The 23,059-nt window shown below is 42.0% G+C and overlaps 1 protein-coding gene across 5 annotated transcripts in view; it reads right to left on the minus strand.

Moving 5' to 3' along the window:
* Positions 1 to 23,059, minus strand: part of KANSL1 (KAT8 regulatory NSL complex subunit 1) — a 180,040-nt gene that overhangs the window by 24,142 nt on the left and 132,839 nt on the right. For 4 of the 5 annotated variants that reach the window (XM_054995409.1, XM_054995412.1, XM_054995410.1 and 1 more), the window contains exons 3-8: positions 22,374 to 22,515; positions 12,491 to 12,595; positions 6,878 to 6,993; positions 6,023 to 6,218; positions 4,201 to 4,366; positions 1,357 to 1,542 (exon numbers count right to left, since the gene is read on the minus strand). In XM_054995409.1, the coding sequence (XP_054851384.1) occupies positions 1,357 to 1,542; positions 4,201 to 4,366; positions 6,023 to 6,218; positions 6,878 to 6,993; positions 12,491 to 12,595; positions 22,374 to 22,515 (911 nt within the window). The remainder of the gene's footprint in view (positions 1 to 1,356; positions 1,543 to 4,200; positions 4,367 to 6,022; positions 6,219 to 6,877; positions 6,994 to 12,490; positions 12,596 to 22,373; positions 22,516 to 23,059) is intronic. The other variant, XM_054995411.1, reaches the window with a different exon arrangement.

The raw sequence follows: 23,059 nt of genomic DNA on the forward strand, positions 1-23,059 counted from the left end.
GAGGTTTTGTGAAAGCTGTGACTAGAAAATATGGTCATTAAAATACAAAACCTGAGGACTAAAAAATTAACCTGGCTTTTAAATTTTTTGGGCTGGCTCCTTGAGCCAAAATAAACGAACAAAAAAATTATCAAGGCCTGATAAGAACTGTATTACTGAACGCAGTCAAGGAACAATTCAACTCAGGAGCTTCCATACAAAATGTAGTGGCTCACCTCCTGACGGGTACTAAGTGGTACCCACTTGGTGGATTACACCTGTGTGCTGAAACATTCCACTGCTCTTCACAACCTAGTACCCGAAGATCTGAAGGACCACATCTCCTGGTATGAATCTGTGTGTCAGTTGACAGGTCCTCTTGATTGCCCAGTCTACTAAACTGAGCATCAGCTTTTCCCACTGCTACTCTGCTTCAATGGAATTCTGTGCCTCAAAAAACCCCTTGGTTATTGGCATTCAGGAAGATCTGTAGAGTTGCTTTATTTTAAGAGATTTTCTAATTGTTTGCTCTCTTTTGTGTTAGATAGATTAACTGGATGCTCTCTGTATTATGCTGTTAGAGCAAATGATAGGGTTTTCTTTTTACATTATTTATAATGATATTGTAAGCTGCAGTGGGCAGATGTTGGAAAGGTGAGATATAAAATTTAAATAAAAGAACAAAACTTGAACCAGAACCAAAGTTTGATTGTATCTGACAGACCACACTAATTCTTAACTACTATTTGATGCTTTGGCGACCTCTTATCTCACCATTATTTTAAAGTTTGTATTTCTGCACAGTAAATTTTCCTCTGGTTCACTATGCACTCTTGAATAGGAGCAGATATATTACTGAAGTTATAATTCATTCAATTCTCTCTTTAAAAGTATATCCACAAACAGCACAATTTTTTAAAGGTTAAACTGTGTCCCTCTTCACTAAATATACTGCATTGTAAAAACATCTAACCATTAATGGCCAAGATATGACCCTCTTTTTGAGCTAAAGCCACACAGCTGTTCTCTGGAACAGCTTATGTGGGATAGGTCATGTTGGCAGTGTTTATTTTCAAAAATGAGATGCTGAGGCTCATGCCTGCCAAGGAGTTATATTATCTGACCTGGAAGCTCTGCTCCATACTGAAAGATCTAGAATGACTAAGGCAAGGAAAATCACTTGGCACATGCTCAGAGACACTCCCTTGATTATTTTGTCACAGATTCCAGGGATGAGTTCTGGTATTAATATAATATCAAGCAGGGCTCTGCTCATATTAAACAATGCATAAAGTTCACTCTGTTGCTGGTCACCTCCAGGACTGGTTGGGCAGTTCCTGCCAAAGGAAGACAAAAAAAAGTTACAAGGACACTTACTGGCCGCAGCTAAGAAAGTATTAACTAGCTTGTGGCGGTCCTTGCGCAGTGGGTCAGACAGACTGCTAGGAGGCATGGTGGGCCGATGCTTCAGGGTGAGCTTTTTGGGAGGTTTGATTTTCTCACAAGGCTTGTTCTGCAGTTGGGATTTCAGCATGCTCTGGAAATGCAAACTCATCGGTACATCTGCAAGAAAACACGCACACAAAAGGCTGGAATTATTATATGCTCACTTGCAATAATATTAAAAGTGAAACAGTGGGAGCATCCTCCCTGAAGGTGGATCCTCCTGTTTGATCTATAGATGTTTGGCCTGTAGATGAAACAGGAAGCCATTACGGTGACCAACATGGCACGGCTTCCAACAACAAACGAACGTTCAGATAACTTTGCACCACTCCACAGCCAAATTCATACCTGCCCTACTGCCAGCCCTCTCCATATCACTTTTATTCCCACAATACACCACAGGTAGCTTGAAAAGTCTACCAAGCAGAACGTTCCATATGACTGATGAGTCAAGCAACATAATAGAAGAAAAGACTAAGGTCATGCAGGTGGAAAACAGTAAATGACTCATTAGCCTTGACAGCAAAGTATTAAAGACTGTGTGTGTTTGATGGCAACAACCAAGACCACACCTAAATTCTGCACTAAAAAAGAACAGATGTAGCAACCTGAAGTATGCAAATGAAGTACACTTGCATATACATACTTTGCAAAATGTATTCTGCTTCCAATAAGCAGGGAGCTTGGAGTGTGGGAAACTGCACTGAAGGAGGGAAGGACATGTGAAAGGTGACAGCCAGACACGTGTGTAGAGAAAAACAGGTCACTGGGAGTGCAGCAGCAAATCTCCCATCCAATTCTTCCTCACTTGTCAACAATAAGCACAACAGTCGACAGCTGGCTCAGACTATCTATACATATCTTCCGACCACAGGCGCAACTGCTCCATGTTTCAAGCAATGTGAAAAGGTGACTCTAAAGAGACACAAGGTGAGTGGGAGGACTGGAGGTCTGAGCCTGGTGCTGTGGCTGAGTCAGCTGACCCCTCTTATCAGCAGCTTTCTCCAGGTTACACCATGAGAGCTGGTTTGTATTAGACAAAGCAGCAATCTTTACCTCCTTTCAATCCCTCTTGAGAAATTGCCCAAATGCCACCCAGATTTTTCACTCAATCCTGCCCAATTCCAATCCTTATTACAGCTCCTGCCCCGCATGGCTTTTGTTTACAATATCCAACACAACCTTTCTGGGTGCTCAAAGGGGGTTCCCACCTCCCCTTTTCACCCATGGAAAAGCTGGCTGGATTCATCCTATGTTCTCTTAAAGCAGGTTCCATCTTAGACCTGGCCATGGAGGCTGAGGCAAGCTATCTGGTGAAGCACGCAGTTATCAGAAGGAGAAGCTCCTACCCTCTCTCCTCCCACTGCAGAAAGCATCATCTTGTCACTGAAATGCAAATCCTTATATAGAGGGACCACTGCTCTGGGCAACCACCTTCCTCACTCTCACATTGGTTTATGCTTCAACATTTAGCATTCTGATAGATGCGCACTCCCTTTTCTTTCCATCTGCTTGTCCATTAGCAAATAATGAGCGGCAGCTACAAGGTGACTACCTCACTACAGAGAGAGAGAGGTGACTTGGAATGCTACTCCTTTCAAGGGAGGTCCTGTAGGACAGGAGTCTGAGAGCTCCTGGGCTCGAGAGCTAGAAGAAAAAGAGGTAATTAACTAGACATTTAACACATTGTCTCTTTCTCGTTGACTAGACAGAGAAGACTGAAGCAGAGCTTGTCAGTCTGACCTACAGGACAAGGGCAGTGACTTAGGGTAGAAAGGCCATTTGAACAGGAGAGCAGCTGATGAGAGGGTGGGGGCTGCAGATATTGAGACAGAGAAACTTGGTTGCCTGAAGAGATGGGAAAAAACCCTGTGAGTGTTCAAAATGGTCTGAACTACAGCTATGTAACGAACAGGGGAAGCAAAAGACCAACAGTTGGATATACAGGTATCGCAGAAGGTTGCACTGTGGATGTACAAGGCTGAGAATGTACTGCTGATTACGACAAGCAATTCTCTCTGATCTGCCAAGCCAGCTGAAGACGCATTCATCTAATTTACTGCTCCACAAGCTCCCTGCTGCACTGTTAGCCAATGTCTGATTGCACCAAAACGGCATCATGACCTGTGGAGGGAGAGAGTTTCTCTACCCAACTGAAAGCCTGTACGCAGGTCTCTTGAGGGCCCCCAGATGGCGCTCTCTTAGCAGTTTTCAAAACCCCAGCTAACATCTTTTTCACCAAGGTTGTTATGATGTTATTACGTCATCTGGAAATTTCCAGTCAGAAACCAATTTGTCCAGACGAGGGCAGAACACCTTATGAACTGACTCTTGTAGTGGAGTGAGAACTCAGCAGACAGACACACAGATGTCTGCCTGCTTAACTGTTTAAACGATACCTAGTCTCCAGCAGTGCAGCACAGCCACTGACAAACTAGGTCAGGAATGCCCGGTGAACACTGCCAAGGCACTTCAGCACCCCATGAGAGCAAAACAAATTCCTTTTCAGGCCACTCTAATATAGACATGGCCCAGCGCCTGTGGACCACAGGGCTTTCTGATCATCTTCATGACCTGAGAATCAGACAAATCAGCCTGCACAGGGTCTACTTCCAAGGGACCACAACCAAGCAGAGCCAAAAACCAGCCATTAGGCCTGGGTGACAGGACAGCTACACTACCCGGGATTCTCCACCCCAAACTGGACTAGGTCTCTCTCTTCATTCAGCGCTTCCCACATTAACACAAGGCCTTTCCATTGAGCACTTGTCTTACCATCTGGGAATGAGAGAACAGGGTGGATGCAGGAGTCCAACTGAGAAAGACGTTCCATCAAAGGGGCTTCATACTGGATTTCTGGAGGCACTGAGTTCCGCGTGCCACACAGAGCACATAAGGGGTTCACATCACAGTTGCACCGCCCCATGCTATTGCGATGAACCTGAACAAAAGAAGGGGTGAAGGAAATTCTTCAAATACTTTCAGAACCAGAAGATCAGCCAATCTCTCTCTGTTTCCTTAATTTTGTGTACACCACTGAAAGCAATCCTTGTCTCACCCTCCACTCCAACTTTGTTTGCTGGCACACCATCTTCTTTACATAGAGACATTGTGGGGTGTTGGCATGCAGACTATAGAACTTGCCTACCTTGAGCCTAGTACAATTCTGTCGCTTTCGATGAACTGAAAAGGGCTGGCATGACACAATTTGGGCCTGGCAGTCCTTCAAACCTTAAGGTGCATCTGGAGTGCCCCTACCACTGTAAAGCCCTTTGGCACTATTAAGGGCAATAATGCTGGTTTGTCTGGTTTAGCCACCAACTTTCCTAACTACAGAACAACAGTTGTGCCAGAGGACTTCTGGGAGAAGGAAGCCGGCACTCAGATCACTTCAGTACTGCACTGGGAGAAGTGGTACACAAGTATGCACTAGGATATTCCTCCTCCACACCATAATGTTCTGATACGTGGAAACATCACCTTCATCACTTCCTAACATCACAGTAACCATGAGTCTGTCCCCACAGGGGGAAAAAAATCACATTTTGTTATTGTGTATGACTAAACTCTTATGTAAACAACCAGGAACTTGCTTTTAAATTTGTGCCTGATCACTAAAACAGGACATGCAGCCAGACAGATTTCTAGAGATTATCATTTTAACTGAAAATACCTGTTTCCTATACTGATGCACATTAACCACATTCATAACTTTTAAAAAACAAACCAACAGTAGACACACCAACGCAGCAGTTTGCACTAACAGTAAAAAAACTTTCTAAGGCCAAAGTCTGTATATTTCACTACTCAAAGCAAGCAGAGAAAGGGCACATTTAGTATCAGGCACCAGTTCGTCATCCTGAGACTTTCAGCCTTTTGTTTAAAGAAGCAAGTTTCCAGCCCTCATGATTGCGAGGCAGGCTTGAAAGGGCACAAGCATTATCTAAAACTTATGAGCACCACATGATGCCGAATTTTTATTTTTATTGCAGACAACATATGACTTTTCCTACATATGTCCCATTAGTTCCACATAAACAAAGCATTTCTGAACTCTCTTTCACCTATCCTAGTATATATCGTTCCCAAACTACAACTGCAAGCCATGCCCTGGAGCTTCATGGGGATTCATTTACACAGTACTTCTCTTTGCAAAATCATTTTGTAACCCTCTTCCGTATTGTCTCAAGAATCCAAAACTAGTTACCTAGTGCATTAGATACCTAGTATCAATGATTTTCAAACTGTGAGGCCAATGTCCCTAGAGCTCAAGGGGTAGTTGCCAGGGAAAGACACCAAATTCCCTCTCCACATTCTTCAGTGACTAGGCCAAGATATAGGATGCCTGCCTTCTCCTCATCACCCCAATAAGCAAATCAACTGCTGGGGAGATCAGGAGGCCCATTATCTCAAATTCAATCACATTTTGTTTTATACATGCATTCCAAGGAAAATAAAAATGTAGAATGAAGGAAAATTCTGCTCTACTTTGAGCCAATAGATTAATTTTGCTTTCATTCATCTCCGCCCCCCTCTGATCCCAATTACCAATAAGAACTCCCATTATCCAACAAAAATACAGAAATAACAAACTGACCTTCTTGGAGAGTGGTACCAGGGTGTTGGGTCGAACCAGTCGTCGTTTCTTGCAGCTGAGGACAGGGCGGGTGCGGGCTGCTACACAGGTTCCATCAGGAGGGGAAGAGACTAAATGTAGCCTCTGTTTTTTACGCAGCAGCTCCTCAGCATCCGAGCTGTCTCCCTGAGCGTGCTCCGTCAAGCCAGGCTGTAGACTGCCCAAGAATAAAAATGTTTATTAGTCTTTTTTGCCTTGCTTCTCATCACAACTTGCTTGTGATCTAAACTTACCAAAATTCCCACCATTTTGCCCAAGGTAACCCAACAGATTTACTCATGCAGTGACACTTAACCCCAGGTCTGATACTGCACAGGGCAGATGGTTTTCCTCTTCCATCCTTTTTACCCTTATTCCTTAGCATGCCCTTCCTGCCTTTAGCTTCTTGCTGTAGAAGTTCACCATCTCACCTTTCCTATCCATTACATGTCCTTTTGTTCTCTTTCCCAGCTTGTTTCACATCTTATGCCATGCTCTGCCTGGAACACTCTCCCATCAACCAAATTTCCCACAGTCTTCCAAATCCCACAAACACACATAAAGCCCTTGTTTGGGTTATCATCACTTCACCTTTTCCCACCAAACCCGCTTCTACCTGCCCTCTTCTTCTTCTCACTAACCCTCATTCTGCCTTTCTGTATCCTTAAGTTTTACGCTACATCCTTTTCTCTCAACCAGAGAGTTTATGCCTAAAAATCTTACAACCATTAGGAACAACATGATTCACACTGAGCTGTCACAGTACATCAAGGGTCTCAGAGGTGTCAACCCACAAAATATATATTGCCCAAGGGAGGGCATCTGCAAGAGCCTTACGTGTTTATGACGCCATTGACTGGCCTTGGCACTCCACAGGTTTTGGCAGGTAGGGATTCTTGGGTATTGCCAACAGACATACAGAAATTCTCGGGTGGCTGAGATGCTGACGTGCCCTGCAGCAAAGGGGAAAAAAGCATGTCAAGTGGCAATAACATCTGCACTGTTCCTTGGTACACCATAGCTCTAGTTATCTGGCACCAGGAGACAGGGAGTTTCAACTCGTGTGTTTTTGCTTCCAAGCAACAGGGTGTTCCTCAGGCTGAAACATGATTTGGTGACTTCAAAGCCCTACAGAGTCAGGGTAAATGGCAAATCCCTCAGCCTGAAGAGAAGCATCACAGGAGCTCTTAAAGGGGAGGAGTGCTTGGGTAGCCAGGCAGGTTTGTCTTTTTAATGATTAGTTCTTTATACCTCACAATGTATTGCTTGCTTATGAGAGTTTACATAGCATTAATTTTAAAAGGTATCACTGCTTGTATAACATGACAAGGCTAATACACCTTGTGAGTTTCTAGACAAAACACAGACCAGGAAACTAGTCTAAAAGTTGAACATCTCTTCTTAGAAACAAAAGCACATTACTTTTCCATGAAACTATTTTCTCCTTTCTTCAAACTCAACACATGCAAATGAATGCACTGTCCTGGATTATTTTTCAGCTGTAGCAAATATTTTAGTTCTATTAAAAAGACATTAGTTTAAAATTAAAGCTCAATGTAATGCATATGGTAAATTCTATATTTTTGTCTTAAGACCATTCATGTCCCTCTACCAAATACAATGAACTTTTCAAGAGCCCAAACCTGCAGAATAAATATTTCCAAGGCAAACATTATAAATAAGGGGAATTATGAATATCTGTCATCCAAATAACACGGACATCTACTTTCCATCTAATTCAAGGTGCAATCTTATCTCCCATGTTATTCAACCTCTATGTGAAGCCTTTGGAAAATCATTTGTAGCTATGGAATTGGATGCCGTCAATATGCAGATGATAATCAGCTCTATATCTCACTATCCAGATCCCCAGGTGATGCAGCAGAGGTCCTAATTCACTGCCTGACAGCTGTGTTCTAATGGCAGAAACCAAACAAACTGAAACTGAACCCAAACAAGAAAGAAATAATAACAACAGTGTGCTTATATACCATTTTTCTAGACAGATTAGTGACCCACTTAGAGAGGTGAACAAAGCCAGTGTTCTTATTATCACAGCAATACAGCTGGGGCTGAGAGGAGTGGCTTATCCAAGGCCACCTGCTGAACTCATGGCAGTAGTGGGATTCAAACTAGCAGAATGCTGATTCGCAGTCCAACCACTTACCACTATGGTACAGCATAATGCTGGTTGAAAAAGCAGAGATCTTGCAGGACATTGTGCTTGCCTCTTTTGATGGGGTTCGAATTACCCTTGCAGACTTCGTTAAGAGCCATGGGGTTATATTGGACTGAACACTGCTGCTAGAGAAGCAAATGCAGCAGCTAAAAAGGCTTTCTCCCAGCTCAGACTAACCTGGAAAATAGACCCTTGCCTCAACACAGCTGATCTGGCAATCTGGACACACATTATGGTAATATCAAAACTAGACTACTGTATGTACTCTACATAGGTATCCCCCTTTTAAATCAACTTGGGAGACTCCAGATGGGGCAGAACACCGCAACTCAATTATTATCAGGAGCCAGGCAGAGAATGCATATTACTCCCATTCTGCAGTAGCTCCATTGGGTTGCCATCAGTTACCAGGCTCAATTCAAGATTGAGGCTAACACATACAAAGCCCTTTATGGCCTTGGCCCCGTATATCTGCAGGACCGCCACTCCCCCTATTCACCCTAGTGGCAGCTTCGCTCATCTGAACAGGGCCTTCTGCAGATACCATCATGCAAATGGGCAAAACCAACAGCTGCCTGTACACATGCATTCGCTGTAGTTGCTCCCACCTCATAGAATGGCCTGCCTGATGAGGTTAGAAGAGTTCCCACTCTCTTAGCTTCTTGAAAACTATTCAAAACTGAATTATTCGGGAGAGCTTTTCTATTCAGGCAAAAGAGACAGGGACCGTAGACTATACTTCTGAGTACTGTATGTTAATATAAGCAGTTTCCACTGAGCAGTTTCCACATAATTTAACAGGTCATGTCAAATTATTTCTGCTTTGTTTCAGCAATGTATCATCTCTTCTCTGTATTCCTGTATTTGAATTTATGCTTCTTTTCACATTTCTGCTGCACATTCCTATTGTATTGTTTACTGAATGTTCTAGCTGTTGATTGTATTGACTTACACGGAGTCTCAGTAGAAAGAACCATAAATAACATAAATAAATACATAATCTATCATCTGCATATAGTGCTTTCCCAAATTTCTTTCCACTATTGCAGCTCCCTCCAATCCCCACCCCAAAAGAGGAACCACCATGAGGAACGTTGGGCTGGAGTGAAGAGGAACAAGGAGATGAAGCTGCTTCCTTCCAGTGAGTGGAGTTGCACATGTGGAACAGAAGGGAGGAGCCCTTTAAATTCTTTGTTCTTTCCCCACTCTAACATGAGCGGCTCTTCCTCAGCATGGATACTGTGGACCCTAGAATGGTCTTTCCATGGTCAGAAACAACAGCAGCAATGGAGAGGAACACATGAAATTGCAGACCGTCCACACACAGAGTGGTAGAATACCACCTATCAACAAGCATCTCCCTTGTATTGGAAAGCCTTGGGCACAATCCAACACACCTAACTCCTCACTGGATTTGGCCCTTGTCTTCAAGTGACCACGAGTAGTGTCCTTTCCATGTGAATACGGAGCCAAAGAGAAATATTCATTAATATGAGCACCAACTCCCTCATTTCCAAGCAGATATAACTGTACAGTGAAAGCGGCATGTTAGCTGCAGAGGTTGTGGATTATGCTCCTAGGTAGGCCCAGTACTTTGTCAGCCACAAACCAAGATATTTTAATTGTCGTACCAACAATTAACATGCACTCTTTAATCAGAAAGTGCATAAACTGCAAAATGGGAAGCTTAATTTAATCAAATGATTTAATACCCCCTTTAATTCCAATTCAGCCAGGGAAGGACATTTTTTTCTTCAGTCTCATCCCTTGCAAAAACTCACGTGCCAATGTTCCAGGTTTGAAGTAGCAGCTGTACTACTGTTTTTGTTGCTATTGCATTATGTATCTATGGCAGATCAAGGCTAGAGTAGGCATCACATCCTGCCTACCAAAAATGTATTATTGTATATCCATTAAACCTAACGGTGATGCCAAAATCTTTCACTGGCAAAGGAAACCCATTTTTTAAAAAACACAATTGCTCGTGCTCCTTCTATCTGCCAAAATTACTACATGCATACAAATTAGATACTTTTATTACTAGTTAGCTCCATCCTTCCCAATCCACTGATACTGGGAAAGCCACTGACACTGAATCATACATTTACAAGGCGGGAAGGGGGAAGAGGAGGAATAGTTCAGGCAAGCAAAGTGCTTACTTTAGCTCTCCACCCATTGCCTTAATTTAAACTGCATCAAAATGAACTTTTAAAATGGAATCTGCATAGTGAAATAAGATATGTTTAATAAAAAGGGGATAAGTCATCTTTATTTTGTGAACTGAGTTGCTCAGACAAGGAAAATCAGAGGATGGCCATGAACAGGAACTAGGAACAGACTTTTTGTCAGAGGGAGATGACTGTTGTTTCTGCTGTTATACTGAGAACTCTATCTAAGCAGGATCAGAGAATCAACTGCTCTCAAATTCTTATACAGGGAGGCAGCAACATATTACAGTTGTTCAATGAAGAGGGAGAGGAATTCTGTAAATGTCAGAGGAACTTTTCTTCCCAACTTTCAGGACTTTGCCCTGGTACAGTAAGATGACTCTGGGGGCTGAGAACCTGCTACGACATTGACACAAATCAGGGGGAGTTAGGGGGATAGCAGGCTTTTAATAAGCTTGCCTAGAACAAGAAAGAAGAGGGGGAAATTAACCAGTTTTATGAAAAGTTGCTGGACAGAAAAGTGAGAGGTAAAATGAGGAGTGGGTTGTTGTGTAGAAGAGGATAGGATGTATGTAATCTCTGGCTGAAACTTGTTTGCAGTTGAGGGGGGTTGTCAGTGCTATGCTAAGAGACCTCCTATAATATTCTTCTTACCCTTAATCCACCCCACTATAGAGGGTGCAGCACTTTGCTTGCAAGTTGTAAGTGCCCCTAACAGGTGTTCAAGCATGGCTGGAAAAATCTCAGGCACCTGGTGCTCTCTGAGCTTAAAAATTTGCTTCTGTCACCTGAACAAGTTAACATTTGGCCTCAAACTGATCTGAAGGTGCCTGATGGAGCTCCATCTCTGGAGATGAGCCAGCCTGGGTGGGAACATTGCTCTGTGTGTGTTATTACCTTGCAGATATTAAGATTGATGATCATGGCTTTTGGGGCTGGGATGCCTCAACTGTGGAACTCCCTTCCCAAAGAGACTGGCTTGGCATCAACCTTGCTGAGCTTCAGTGACAAGACAAAAACAGTTCAATTTTCCAAGGTGCTCCGTTGCTGTGTCCCCTCCTTCTCTCAAATGGCTGACTCAGAAACAGTCTGATTACCAATTAGAGCATTTAATTGTTCTTGCCATACCCTGATTTTTAATTCCTGCTCCTACTTTTTATTTTAATGATGCTGTTGCATTTTAACTTCTTAATGTTTGGAAGGTACCTTATAACTGAAGATGAGAGAGTGGGATATAAATATTTTAAATCTCTACAAACGAGCTACTCACACCCACTTGGAAATGTGATATTGTTTATCTGTCCAGCAGAGACACCTGAAGTTCCAGAACAGGGCAAATTTTAAAAAAGAGGCACTGGGGTCTCCACCACTCATTTACTCAACAGTCTGGTAAAGGAAAGGGGGGGGAGGCTTCCAACTATTCTACAAAACATACGCATTTGTACTGACTGAACTATAACTGTCAGGGCAAATCCAATTTATGTACTATTTTTGAGGCCAGGAAATAAGCATCACATACAGTACCTTCAAAAACCTTTCTGAGTAGTTTTGCTCATGCCTTCAAAGTTTCTAGAAAATTAATCTATTTGCCCACTGCCCAAATACAGTAAAAGCAATTCACATACAGAAATTGTCTCCATATACAAATCTGTGGATAAGAAAAAGCTGCTGAACAGGGAATAGCAGTCAGAATCCACCGATTTGGTAACATGCCTCTTACTCAAGCCATGCCTGTATACTGTTTCTCAACAGGTTCAGTGATGGGCACCCTTTGTTTTGGATGCTCCTGTAGATCTTTCTACAGTGAATCAAGACAACACAAAATGGCACATTCGTGAATACTGGGGCAAATAAGGAAAAACAACATAAAGCACACAGGCAGTAAGTGGAAATTTTATTTATTTTCTAAAATGCCAAAATGTGGTTGTTCTCTTACAAGATCATTTTACTCAGAATTACGGTAATAAATATACACAGAAGGCTCTCCTAAAGGTAAGGAAATAGACCGAAGATAGCCCAAAAATGTATTATCCTTGCGGGCGCGCGCGCACACAAAACACCCTGAAGAAGTAATAAACGAGCTCCTTCACCCTCACTACTTACCAGTCTATCAACCCCAGGCTCCAGCTTGACATCAGCACTGAGTGTGTGGGATGAGTCACCTAAGGTGGGTTCAGAGGGAGGTGCCTCACCAAGGAGTATCAGGCCCTGAAAAGCACAGGGAAGAGGAAGTTAGCAGACAGGCCTTCAGAAAACTGAGATCGAAACCTTCTGCATGCCTATTAATTCTCTTCCCCACCTGAGAACTCCACTTCCTTCTCCTAGTTAAGCCTCCTCTTACTCGATGTAGTTTGCCAGTTCTCTCTTCAGTAACAAAATATGAGAACTTGAGGAGAAGATCCTTGTAGCATAACCTGGAAAACTTGTGGGTGAACAGTGGAGGGCTGGAAATAGGGGGAAGGGGGAAAGCAAATAGGCTCTTCTGCAGATCCGTCTGAGAGGATCACAGCAGGGATCACAGTTCCTTTTAGTTCTAACAGGCAACGTTGTTCAGTTGATCAATACACCAATATATTATATGTGGTCTACAACAATAATGAAAGCAGCAGGCGTTTTCTTGGGGGAGGGATATTGTTTTATTGTATTTTGTATGTTTTTGACCTTGGAATTGCAAGCCATTCTGAGCTACAACGAAAAGGTGAGGTACATTTAAAATAAATAGTTCTAGTAAGGACTACAAACGAATGAAGCAGTGTGTGCTAAATGAATGAGAAAGCATTTTCTAAAGCAGGATCATCCCTAAAATTTATGTACAATCTCAAGAAAATTTTATTCCAATAAATTATTGTAATAGGAGCATTCTACATTCCAGATGAAAGATGACCTTTCCTTTTATGAGTGATAGCTTTTGTTAAATGTTACATTCTTACATACCATAAGTTTCAGTCACTAGAAACTGTATCTTTCAAAAAAATTTAACCAGCTGAAAAACCTTTAGTAGGTGTATCTAGTTTTCTGAAGCATCGTGCAATCCTACACAGATTACTCAGAATCAAATCTATTGACTTCAAAGAAAATTCTCAGGATGAGACTGTGGCTCTCTTTTTGACTGGGGGAGAAAGAGTGAGATCCCTCCTGATGTATCATACCATGACATGGTTAAGGCTTTTGAGCTACAGAAAGTTGAAGTTTGATGTACATGTAGCCCAATGTATCCCAGTTACCAGAAAAATTAAAATGGGGCATTTTTACACCTCTTGCTGAAGTTTACTAACTATTAGTGGCTAGCATTCTAATAGACAGCAACAGAAACCATACATGCAACAGAATGTAGCAGTGTGAGAATTTTTGAGCCCTACAAGTGTGTAAAATTCTCTACAATACTTAATCCATTAATTCTACAATCCTATAAAATAGGTGTACCAATAGTCCATTAACTGAGTCTGGCTGATCCTGGCCAGTGAGAACAAATTATGCAAGAGTTTCTCCACATGCTAAGCTGTTAAAGTGAAGGGTTCCACTGGCATGGTTAAAATCTGCTCCTGCGACACCTTGTCATATAAAATAGCAACCATATGGAGAAAGTAGGACTGGTGGCAGAACAGAGCTCACAGATCTGCCCTCCTCCTTTTAAAGCAGAAGGATATGTCATGCCCAAGTTCTCTATCATCAAATGTTTATACCGTAGGAAGTGCAGGACCGGGTGAGGGGAGACAAATTCCTTTTTCTAGCAAAATCCCTGCCAGAAGCTACTGCAGATAATAAATTCCATATTCAATATCTAGCCCTTTTATCATCCATCCTTCCCAATTCAACAGAAGGGTCATACTTTATAAAAAGTGTAACTAATTTAAACTTGTTTAAAAAATGGTGAATCTTTTAGTCTATAGTGGAATGTTAAGAATCTATTATATGGCAGGGGAATATTGGGGTACCTATTTTCAAAAGAAAATGAAGTCTTAGTACTTCAAAATCCTCATTAGGCAAAGGAGGTTTCCATCTCTTCTCTTCCTGTTCTGAGCAACACACACATACTGCACCATCATCAAAGCAACATTTCCTGCTTTTGTTCCCAGCTTGGTTCCAGTTCTTATGCCAGCTAGATAAAGCCATGTAAACTGGAACAGAATTATTACTAATCACAGATTGTCAAGACTTTTTTCTTGGAGTGTTTCTCACCACACCCCGCTCCAGTTGTGTAAAATGCATACTTTTATCATAGAGCAGTTACAGATCAAATTTCAAGCCTCAGGCAAACAGGACTAGAATGTATTTTTCAAAGCAATGGCTCTGTATCACAAGGATATGGCTGGTTATCTGTATTGTCCATATCCTCGATTCTTTGTTTTTAAGAGTTTTTTTCTATTCTCCAGAAGCCAGACGTGAACAAAACACTTTTGTTTTAAGTCATATGAAGTTGCTTTGGTAGACCTAAAATATAGAAAAACCATCAATAAGCACTAACATGGGATAAATTGGGCTGTATCCTACTAGTTTTCCTGGCAGTACAAGAGGCTATCTGAAATGTGTAGGATACCATCTCATTTGTACTGGGGATGCTACATGCAACAGATGTGGGTAAAAGTAAAAAACAAAACAAAAATAGTAACCTATACTTGTTTGTATTTCTCCCGCCCATTCCAGTCTTCAACAATGCACAAAAGCAGCCAGGGGTTATGACCTCAGAATACAGATGGACAAGTTTACAGGAACTTTCCTACCAGTTGTCTTCTTCCAAGCTGGCAAAAGATATATCCCCCGCCTCACATTTTTTCGAACAGCATCATTTGCTTGAGTCATAAATATTATGGTGGTCTACTACTTATTTTTTCCACTGACATGAAATCAATAGCAGCAAGTCTGAAATTTGTTCTTCTTTTTCGGTGGAAAGCCTACAGACATTATAAGACTCTTCGTGTTTAACCAGTCATCTCACTATATCAACACTGATCTGTTATTCTTGTGTCTCTGTTTTCAGCATTGTAGTAATAAGCCACTGACAACATACCTGTATATTCTAGGTTCAGTATTTGTTCATTTGCAATTTAAAGCACTCCAAATTTTCAAGCGCCTGCCTTGCTTGCCTTTCCTTTCAAAGAAACCAACCACTTCAAGGTGAAGAAGTGGACACAAATAAACAATAACCCTTTGGCCTAAATAAGGTTCTGTCAGTTCCTTTTAATGTCTGACAATAGTAACTGCAGAGCATATTCCAACTTGTTCTCTCACATTGCCCAAACAGAATTTTTTATTCTAGGGGATCAAAGGTCTCAAGTAATTTGAAGAAGCTTGTTTTGCTTTCAGAGATTTGGAAAGGGTGGTGTCTCCTTCCTTCACCTCTTCTCAGAGTAAAACATAAACACTGTTAAAACCATTTTCTGACTCTTGTCAAGCTCTTAGACTGCTGCTTCTCCATTTAGCTTCCAACATGCTGATTTGCACTGATTCAGACAACTACCTTTGCCACTCCCTGTTATCAAGCGAAGAGCCACAGCTCAGAAGTAAATCTCATGCTCTGCATGAAGAAGGTTCCAGGATCAGTCCATGGTATCCCATATTAAAGGATCTTAGTAAGGCGAGGAGGGGGATTTCACAAGACCTTGAAGCAGTGCTAGATGGACTCACAGGGTTGGATCCAACCAGTTCTGGGGGGAAAGAATGGAAGTGCCCCCCCACTAATTACTTCAAAATATTATGCAGAGAATGGATAAAAGCCATGTGGGATTGGTCTCATAAAAAGCAGGGGAAATGGATGAATTCAGCAAAGAAGTTGGCTGGATCCACCCCATGGTTTCTCCAAATTAAGGCAGCGTCAGATATGTACCAGCAGGGAGAGACCTACTCTCGGAAAAAGGATCCACCAGCACCACTGGACTCCTCTGGGGAAAGAGAGAGGTACCATTTGGTACAATGTAAATATCATGCTTGAAATGTCAAAACTTGAATCCTCCTCCATGACCCAAGTTTTGTTTTTCACAATTTTTAGCTCATACATCTTCGCAACAATCCCATGAGTTGTGTTATGCACGCAACTGTAGAAGTATATTGAACTCCTTTCACTACTATTTCCTATTGCTGAAAGAAGGTGTCAAATACTGCACTGGGTATAAAGATAGGCACTGGCAAGCCCTTTCCACGTTGTTCTTATATACAAGTGTGCAAAAAACTAGTGCTGCCGCACCTGGTGGTAAAGGTAGGGCATAAATATTTTAATAAATTAAAATGAGGCAGTTCCGAGAAACTTTCAAAAGAGGGTTTTCAAAATAGGCTCAGCCATTGTGTGGTTTCTTTCACTGCAGTTATGTATTACTAAACCATTTTTGAAGAACAGGATTGAAAATCAACTTTCCCCAAGATCCACTGCTTATAAACCTGAACACCAAGTAGAGATTTGAACTTCATTCATTAAGATCATCATACAATCATGTTCACTGTTGCATTTAATTAACTCCAAAAGACTGGGGTGTCAGTGGTTGCACTACAACCCTTTATGGAAACAAGCTGCAGAACTGCTTTATGAACTGTATAATCAAAACTGCCTGAATGTAAGATTCAGGTGGAGCACATGAATTGTTTCATTCATGTATTCATATTTTACTGATCACTGTACTGGGGATGAACAAAGAGACATGGGGCAGAAAATTTTCCAAAGCTGTATTTTTCTATGGAAAATTTTCTGCCCTGCATATGTAAACAAAGTGAGTTTATCTTTAGTTGTCAAGAGTGTTGTGTTGCAAATTAATCATCAGATGGATGCTCATCCTGCCCTAAAGCCCTTGCTGTTTAGAAAAAGCTGGGAGGCATTATGTGTGCTGTACTATGATGTTTTAATTTACTGTAACTGCTACCATTGTTTTTATCTTTTGTCTATCATTATGCTATGCTCCGCTCTGAGCCCACTTGCAGGGAGAACGGATTAAAAATCGAATAAAATAATAATAAATAATAATAATAATCACATTAGATAGGTTAAAGGTGGGATATGAAGTACAAACAAACCTCAGTGCTTGTCTACAGTCCAGGCCTATACATGTTGTGTTTGTCTTCTTTTGTTAACGTTATTTAAATATTATATTTATTAAAATTTACATTGGGAGATTTTCCAATCCAAATTTTCCCCCCAAACCCACATCACTGGAGATGAAAGACAAATTTTGTCCTGGATCTCATTTAGATCACAACAATGCTAGAAACTTTCTCCAACCCATCTGCTCTATCTGAGACCAGAAAAATATTACCTTGAATTTTAGAGGTCTTGCAACTTCTCACACTTGCCAAACGATACAACTCTACAGGGTATACAATTCTTTTTATCAAATATTACCAATACGTGGAATTTGCAGAGCAACTTAGACAGTGTATAAAGTTAAAAAAGGGGCTATTTGGATTTGTATGCACTTTTCTTGTGAGCCTGAGTGAAAACACCCTCATTTCCCTACTTTTCACTTTCCAATAAACTTCTCCAATTCCTGCCTCTATGCTTTCCTCCACCTCTGTATCTGTAACAGCCTCCTTCACTCTCTATCCAGAAAGCTGCCAAGTTCTTTGTAAATACTTCTCAAAGCCTTCCCTGGTTCTCAGATTTACCAATTCAGCTTTAATACCAAGCAGCCCTTCTCTCGTCTGTCTCCATCTCTCATATACCCGCTCTTCTCCCTTCAATGTCATTCTCATCATGGGTTCCTACTATCTTGAATTATTGCCTGCTTCAGTTGATGGATACTGATATGAAGCGCCTACTAGAACTTGCAGACAAAATGAGTCTTGCCCACTTGATTCCCCTACACAAATCAAACAAGAATTTAAAAAGAGAAGATTGAAAGTTAACATTCAATTGACCAAGTCTCTTTTTGACCAGTTGATGTCCAACCCTACTCTCTCCCCTCTGTAAGTAAGAAGACATAGATGTTCAGGAACACACTTAACATTTTTAGTGTGAAACCAGGCACATGACCACATATCTTTTACAAAAATGGTTAGATTTAATCACCTATTTGTACTCAGCTATACATCTATAGCCCTTAGTAACAGTTCCATAAGCTCACCTATCACATGCAGAACATGTACGCTCAGGCTGTGCTGAATCCATCTTTCAAATAATTCATTATCTATTTCCACTTCCCTAGTTTCTGTATTCAAATCGGGGATGCATTTTGAGACAACTCAGAGGGAAAGTAGGTAACCTGAACATTTTCCCATGCATTTACTCCAGAAATCAAATTAGAATCATACTTTTGATGTAATACATATTTTTTACTCCACCTCAGTTGGTCATCTTTTATTTTTAATTTTATTTGTTTGTTTACATTATTTATATTATGCCTTTCTCACTGAGATTCAACACAGTTTACACAGTATGAGTCAGCACAGTGGATTTCAAACACATTTTAATAAACTATGTAATGGGATATATAAATGTAAACTTGCAGAAATTTAAATTAACAAGAATCCATTACAGAGTTGAAGAACATGCGTGTATGGGCAACTGATAATTTCCCCCAAGTGCAAGATGGCACCTGCAGAAGGCCTTGTTCAGATGAGCAAAGCTGTCATGGTGAAACACAGGGAGAGAGGTGGTCATGTAGAGAAGATGGTCCGAGGCCATTAAGAGCTTTATATCTGATAGCCAATACCTTGAATTGAGCCCAGTAGCTGATAAGTAGCCAATGGAGCGAATGCAGGCTAGGATGTTCATGGTCCTCCTAGCTTCCAAGACCAACTAAGCTGCAGCATCCTGCACAACTGGAATCTCTTAATTAACTTAGACGAGAGACTTATGTACAGTGCTTTACAGTAGTCAAGTCTCAATGTTACCAGGGCACGGACCCAGGTGGCCAAATTGGCTGTGTTGAGGTAGAAGGCCATCTTCCAGGCTAGACTGAGTTTGTAGAAAGCATTTTTTTGCAGCTGCCTTAACTTGCTTTTCTAGCAGTGGTGCTGGATCTAATATATCCCCTAGGCTCTTAACTGAGAGGGAAACTACACAAGACACCCGGGGACACGTTGAGTCCCACAAGGTTCCCTGGGTAGTGTAGTCTTAAAAAGAACAACTGTCCGATGCAATTTTCTGCTGGAAGAGTGATGGGAGGGATTCTCTTTCTACAAGCCTCAGCTCGGGTTTTCCTCTGGAAGCTCAAGGGTGGGGGGATAGGACATAACAGTGGGAAGGAAATCCAGGGTAGCTTTTTGCAAGGGAGAATCTGTGATGCGATTCTCCCCTGGGGGAAGAGTGATCTCTTACAAAAAGCTGTCCTGAATTTCCTGCCTCCTGTTACCACTCCCCCAGCTCCTGGAGAACACCTCAAACTGAGGTTTGAGTGTGAGAGTGAGAGCGTGAGAGAGTGACAGAAGCTCTCCCATCACTCTTCCCCCCCAGCAGAGAATTGCATTGAGGGGCTGTTCTTTGAAAGACTACACTACACCCAGAGAATCTTGCAGGACTTAACATATGAAGAACATGTGTCTGGTGTCTTTGTGTAGTTTGGCTCCAAGTCTGCAAGGGTCAGATGAACTCCTTTAAAAGTGGGGAGTACAATGTCCTTCAAGATCTCTGCCTTGCCAATGAGTATCACTTCCGTCTTGTCTGGCTTCAGTTTCAATTTGTTCACTTTCAGCTATTTGACCACAGCCATCAAGCAGCGATCCAAGATCTCTACTACATTATGTGGTGATTTGGATACCCAGATATAGAGCTGGGTGTCATCTCCATATTGATAGTATCCAATTCACAGCTACAAATGAGTTCTCTTAAGAGATAAGACTGCACCCTGTGGAACCTCACAAGGTAATTCCTGCTCTGAAGATAGTTGGTCTTGTTCCATGAAGAACAATTTAAACCAGTCCAAGGCACATCCCTCAATACCCACTTCCGCCTTCAAATGACTAGCAAGATGGCATGGTGTATTGTATCAAAGGCTGCAGACAGATCCAGGAGGAGCAACAAAGGAGCATGGCTTTTTTCTACATTCAGGTGGAGATCATTAATTAAAGCCACCAGAGTCATCTCTGTCTTGTAGCCTGGCCTGAATCCAGGCTGAAAAAGATCTAAAGCAATAGAATTATCCTAGAAGACCTAAAGTTGGTCAGCTACTGCTCTCTCAATCACTTCGCTCAGAAAGGGCAGACTGGAGACTGGGAATAATTGGCTGTGTCATTTTCGTCTCAGGATGGTTTTTAATTAGCAGATAACGGCCTCTTTGAGTGGCTGAGGAAAGGTGCCCTGAATTAGTGACTGATTTGAGATAGACCTCAAGGATTCATTTATGTGGTCCTTACATGATTTTAAAAGCCAAGATGAGCAAGAATCCAGTGCACAAGTAGTGGCCTTCACATATGTCAGGATCCTGTCAACATCCATCATAGTAACTAGGCCAAAGTGGTCCATATGTGAGCCCGTTGGTGTATGAAGCAATTCTTCCACATCACCTATATTACAGCTGGCATCCAGATCACAGCATATTCGTGACATTTTATTGGTAAAAAAACTTTGCAAAGGCATCACAGCGAATTGTCTGTTTTTGAGAGTGTAAAGGAAACTGATGATGCATTTGGTCTTACATTAGTTTCTTTATATAATGTGCCAGTTAATTTATTCATTTTTTACCGAACGTTTATGCCACTTCTCCATGGAACCTTGAGAAGATGATCTTAAATTGTGGCTGGACACAATGAGATGAGATGGTCCTTCAAGCACCCTGGCCCCAAGCTATTTAGGCTTAGGCTATATTTCATGGAGCTGCTCTGTATGGTACGAATTGGTCTACTGTTTCTCAATGAAGTGGTCTACTGAATTGGCCTACTGTTCCTTAATTATTTAGATTCGTTCCAATCTGGTTTTAGGTCCAGTTATGGAACTGAAACAGCCTTGGTCACCCCAGTGGATGACCTGTGCCAGGAGATGGACAGAAGGAGTGCAATTCTTGATTCTCCTGGACCTCTCAGTGGCTTTTGTACCATTGGTGATGGTATCCTTCTGGACCACCTTTCTGGTTTGGGATTGGGAGACATTATTTTGCAGTGTTTCTGGTCCTACCTGGAGGGTTTCAGAAGGTGGTGTTGGGGACTTCTGTTCAGGCCTTTGGTCTGTGGGGTTCTGCAAGGTTCCATCTTATCTTCTATGCTTTTTAACATCTACATGAAATTGCTGGGTGAGGCTATTCGAACATTAATGCTGGTTTATTATCAGAAAGCAGATGATACTCAGCTCCATCTCACACTTCCAACTAATCCCAGGGAGACTGTAGAAACCCTGAACTAGGGCCTGGAGGCAGTTTTTGAGTGGATGTTGCCTAATAAACTGAAGCTTAATCTTGACAATAGAAGCTCTGGCCCAGGATTTAAGGTGTCACCTGTTCTGGATGGTATTGCATGCCCCTTGAAAGAAAAGGGCTGTAATTTGGGGATGCTCCTGGACTCAGGCCTACCCCTTGATAAGCCGGTGGCAGCTATGGCCAGGAGAGCCTTTCACCAGTTTCAACTGGTTAGCCTCCAATGGTTTTTCCAGGCCAAAAAAAATCTGGCCCCTGCGGTACATCTACATTAGATTACTGCAATGTGCTCTACATGGGGCTGCCTTTGAAAAGTGTTCAGAAACTTCAATTGGTGGAGAATGATGCAGCCAGGATGCTGACTGGAGTGGGTTGTAGGGAACATATCACTCCAGTCTTAGTTCATCTATACTGGGTTCCAATTTGTTTCCAGACACATTTCAAGATACTGGTGCTGACATTTAAAGCCCTATGCAGTTTGAGCCCAACATACTTAACGGAATGCCTACTCCCTTAGGAAACCACCCGACAACTACAGTCATCTTCAGAGGCCCTGCTTCGTGTGCCCCCAACCTTCTGAGACTAGGTGGTCAGAACTAAGAAAGGGCTTTCTCAGTAGTTGCATAAAGACTCCTGAACTCTCTCCCCAGGAGAAACTATTTGTTAGGGCATCTGGAGCGGCACTGGCTGGAAAACCAGGAGCTTCTCTGCTTTCTTACCTTGGTCGCTCGAATCTGCTTGTAAATATCCGTTTGCTGCCGGATTCGGTACTCCAGATCCGATACATGTGCTTGAAGCCAGTTCCAGCGACTCACAATGGCTGCTCTGTCTGCTGCCCATCGCCATTCTGACCGCCGCCTCCTGAAAAAGGGGAAAGGATTCTGTAAAAATGACAGAAACATGTAGCTCCTATCTGAGAAGCAATCATATTTACATATTACATATTGTGACACTTCCCTCATACAGGCACTGTGGGGGAGGGCGACTTTTTCTTGCCTACAGACAGCTTGCTAACCTAAAACAACTACTCATCCGCAAAGATAAACTACTTAACAGTAACATGGACTCTGGTACCAAGGCCTGCAACAAACCAAGATGCCAACTTTGCTCTTATATAAATCCTAGCAACACCATCACTGGACCCAACACCACCACCATACTATCTCAGGTTCATACTCCTGTTCATCCGCTAAAGTGATTTATATTGTGTCAGCAATGCCCTTCCACCTTCTACACTGGAAAAACTGGCCAGTCCCTTCGAAAAAGAATTAATGGACATCAGTCTGACATCAGAAACCACAACATTTAAAAACCAGTAGGGGAACATTTTAACCTATTCAGTTGCTGACTAAAAGTAACGGTTATCCTGCAGAGGAATTTCAAAGGGAGATTAGAGACTGCTGAA

Source organism: Eublepharis macularius, chromosome 12 (genome assembly GCF_028583425.1).
Source record: "Eublepharis macularius isolate TG4126 chromosome 12, MPM_Emac_v1.0, whole genome shotgun sequence".
NCBI lineage: Eukaryota > Metazoa > Chordata > Lepidosauria > Squamata > Eublepharidae > Eublepharis > Eublepharis macularius.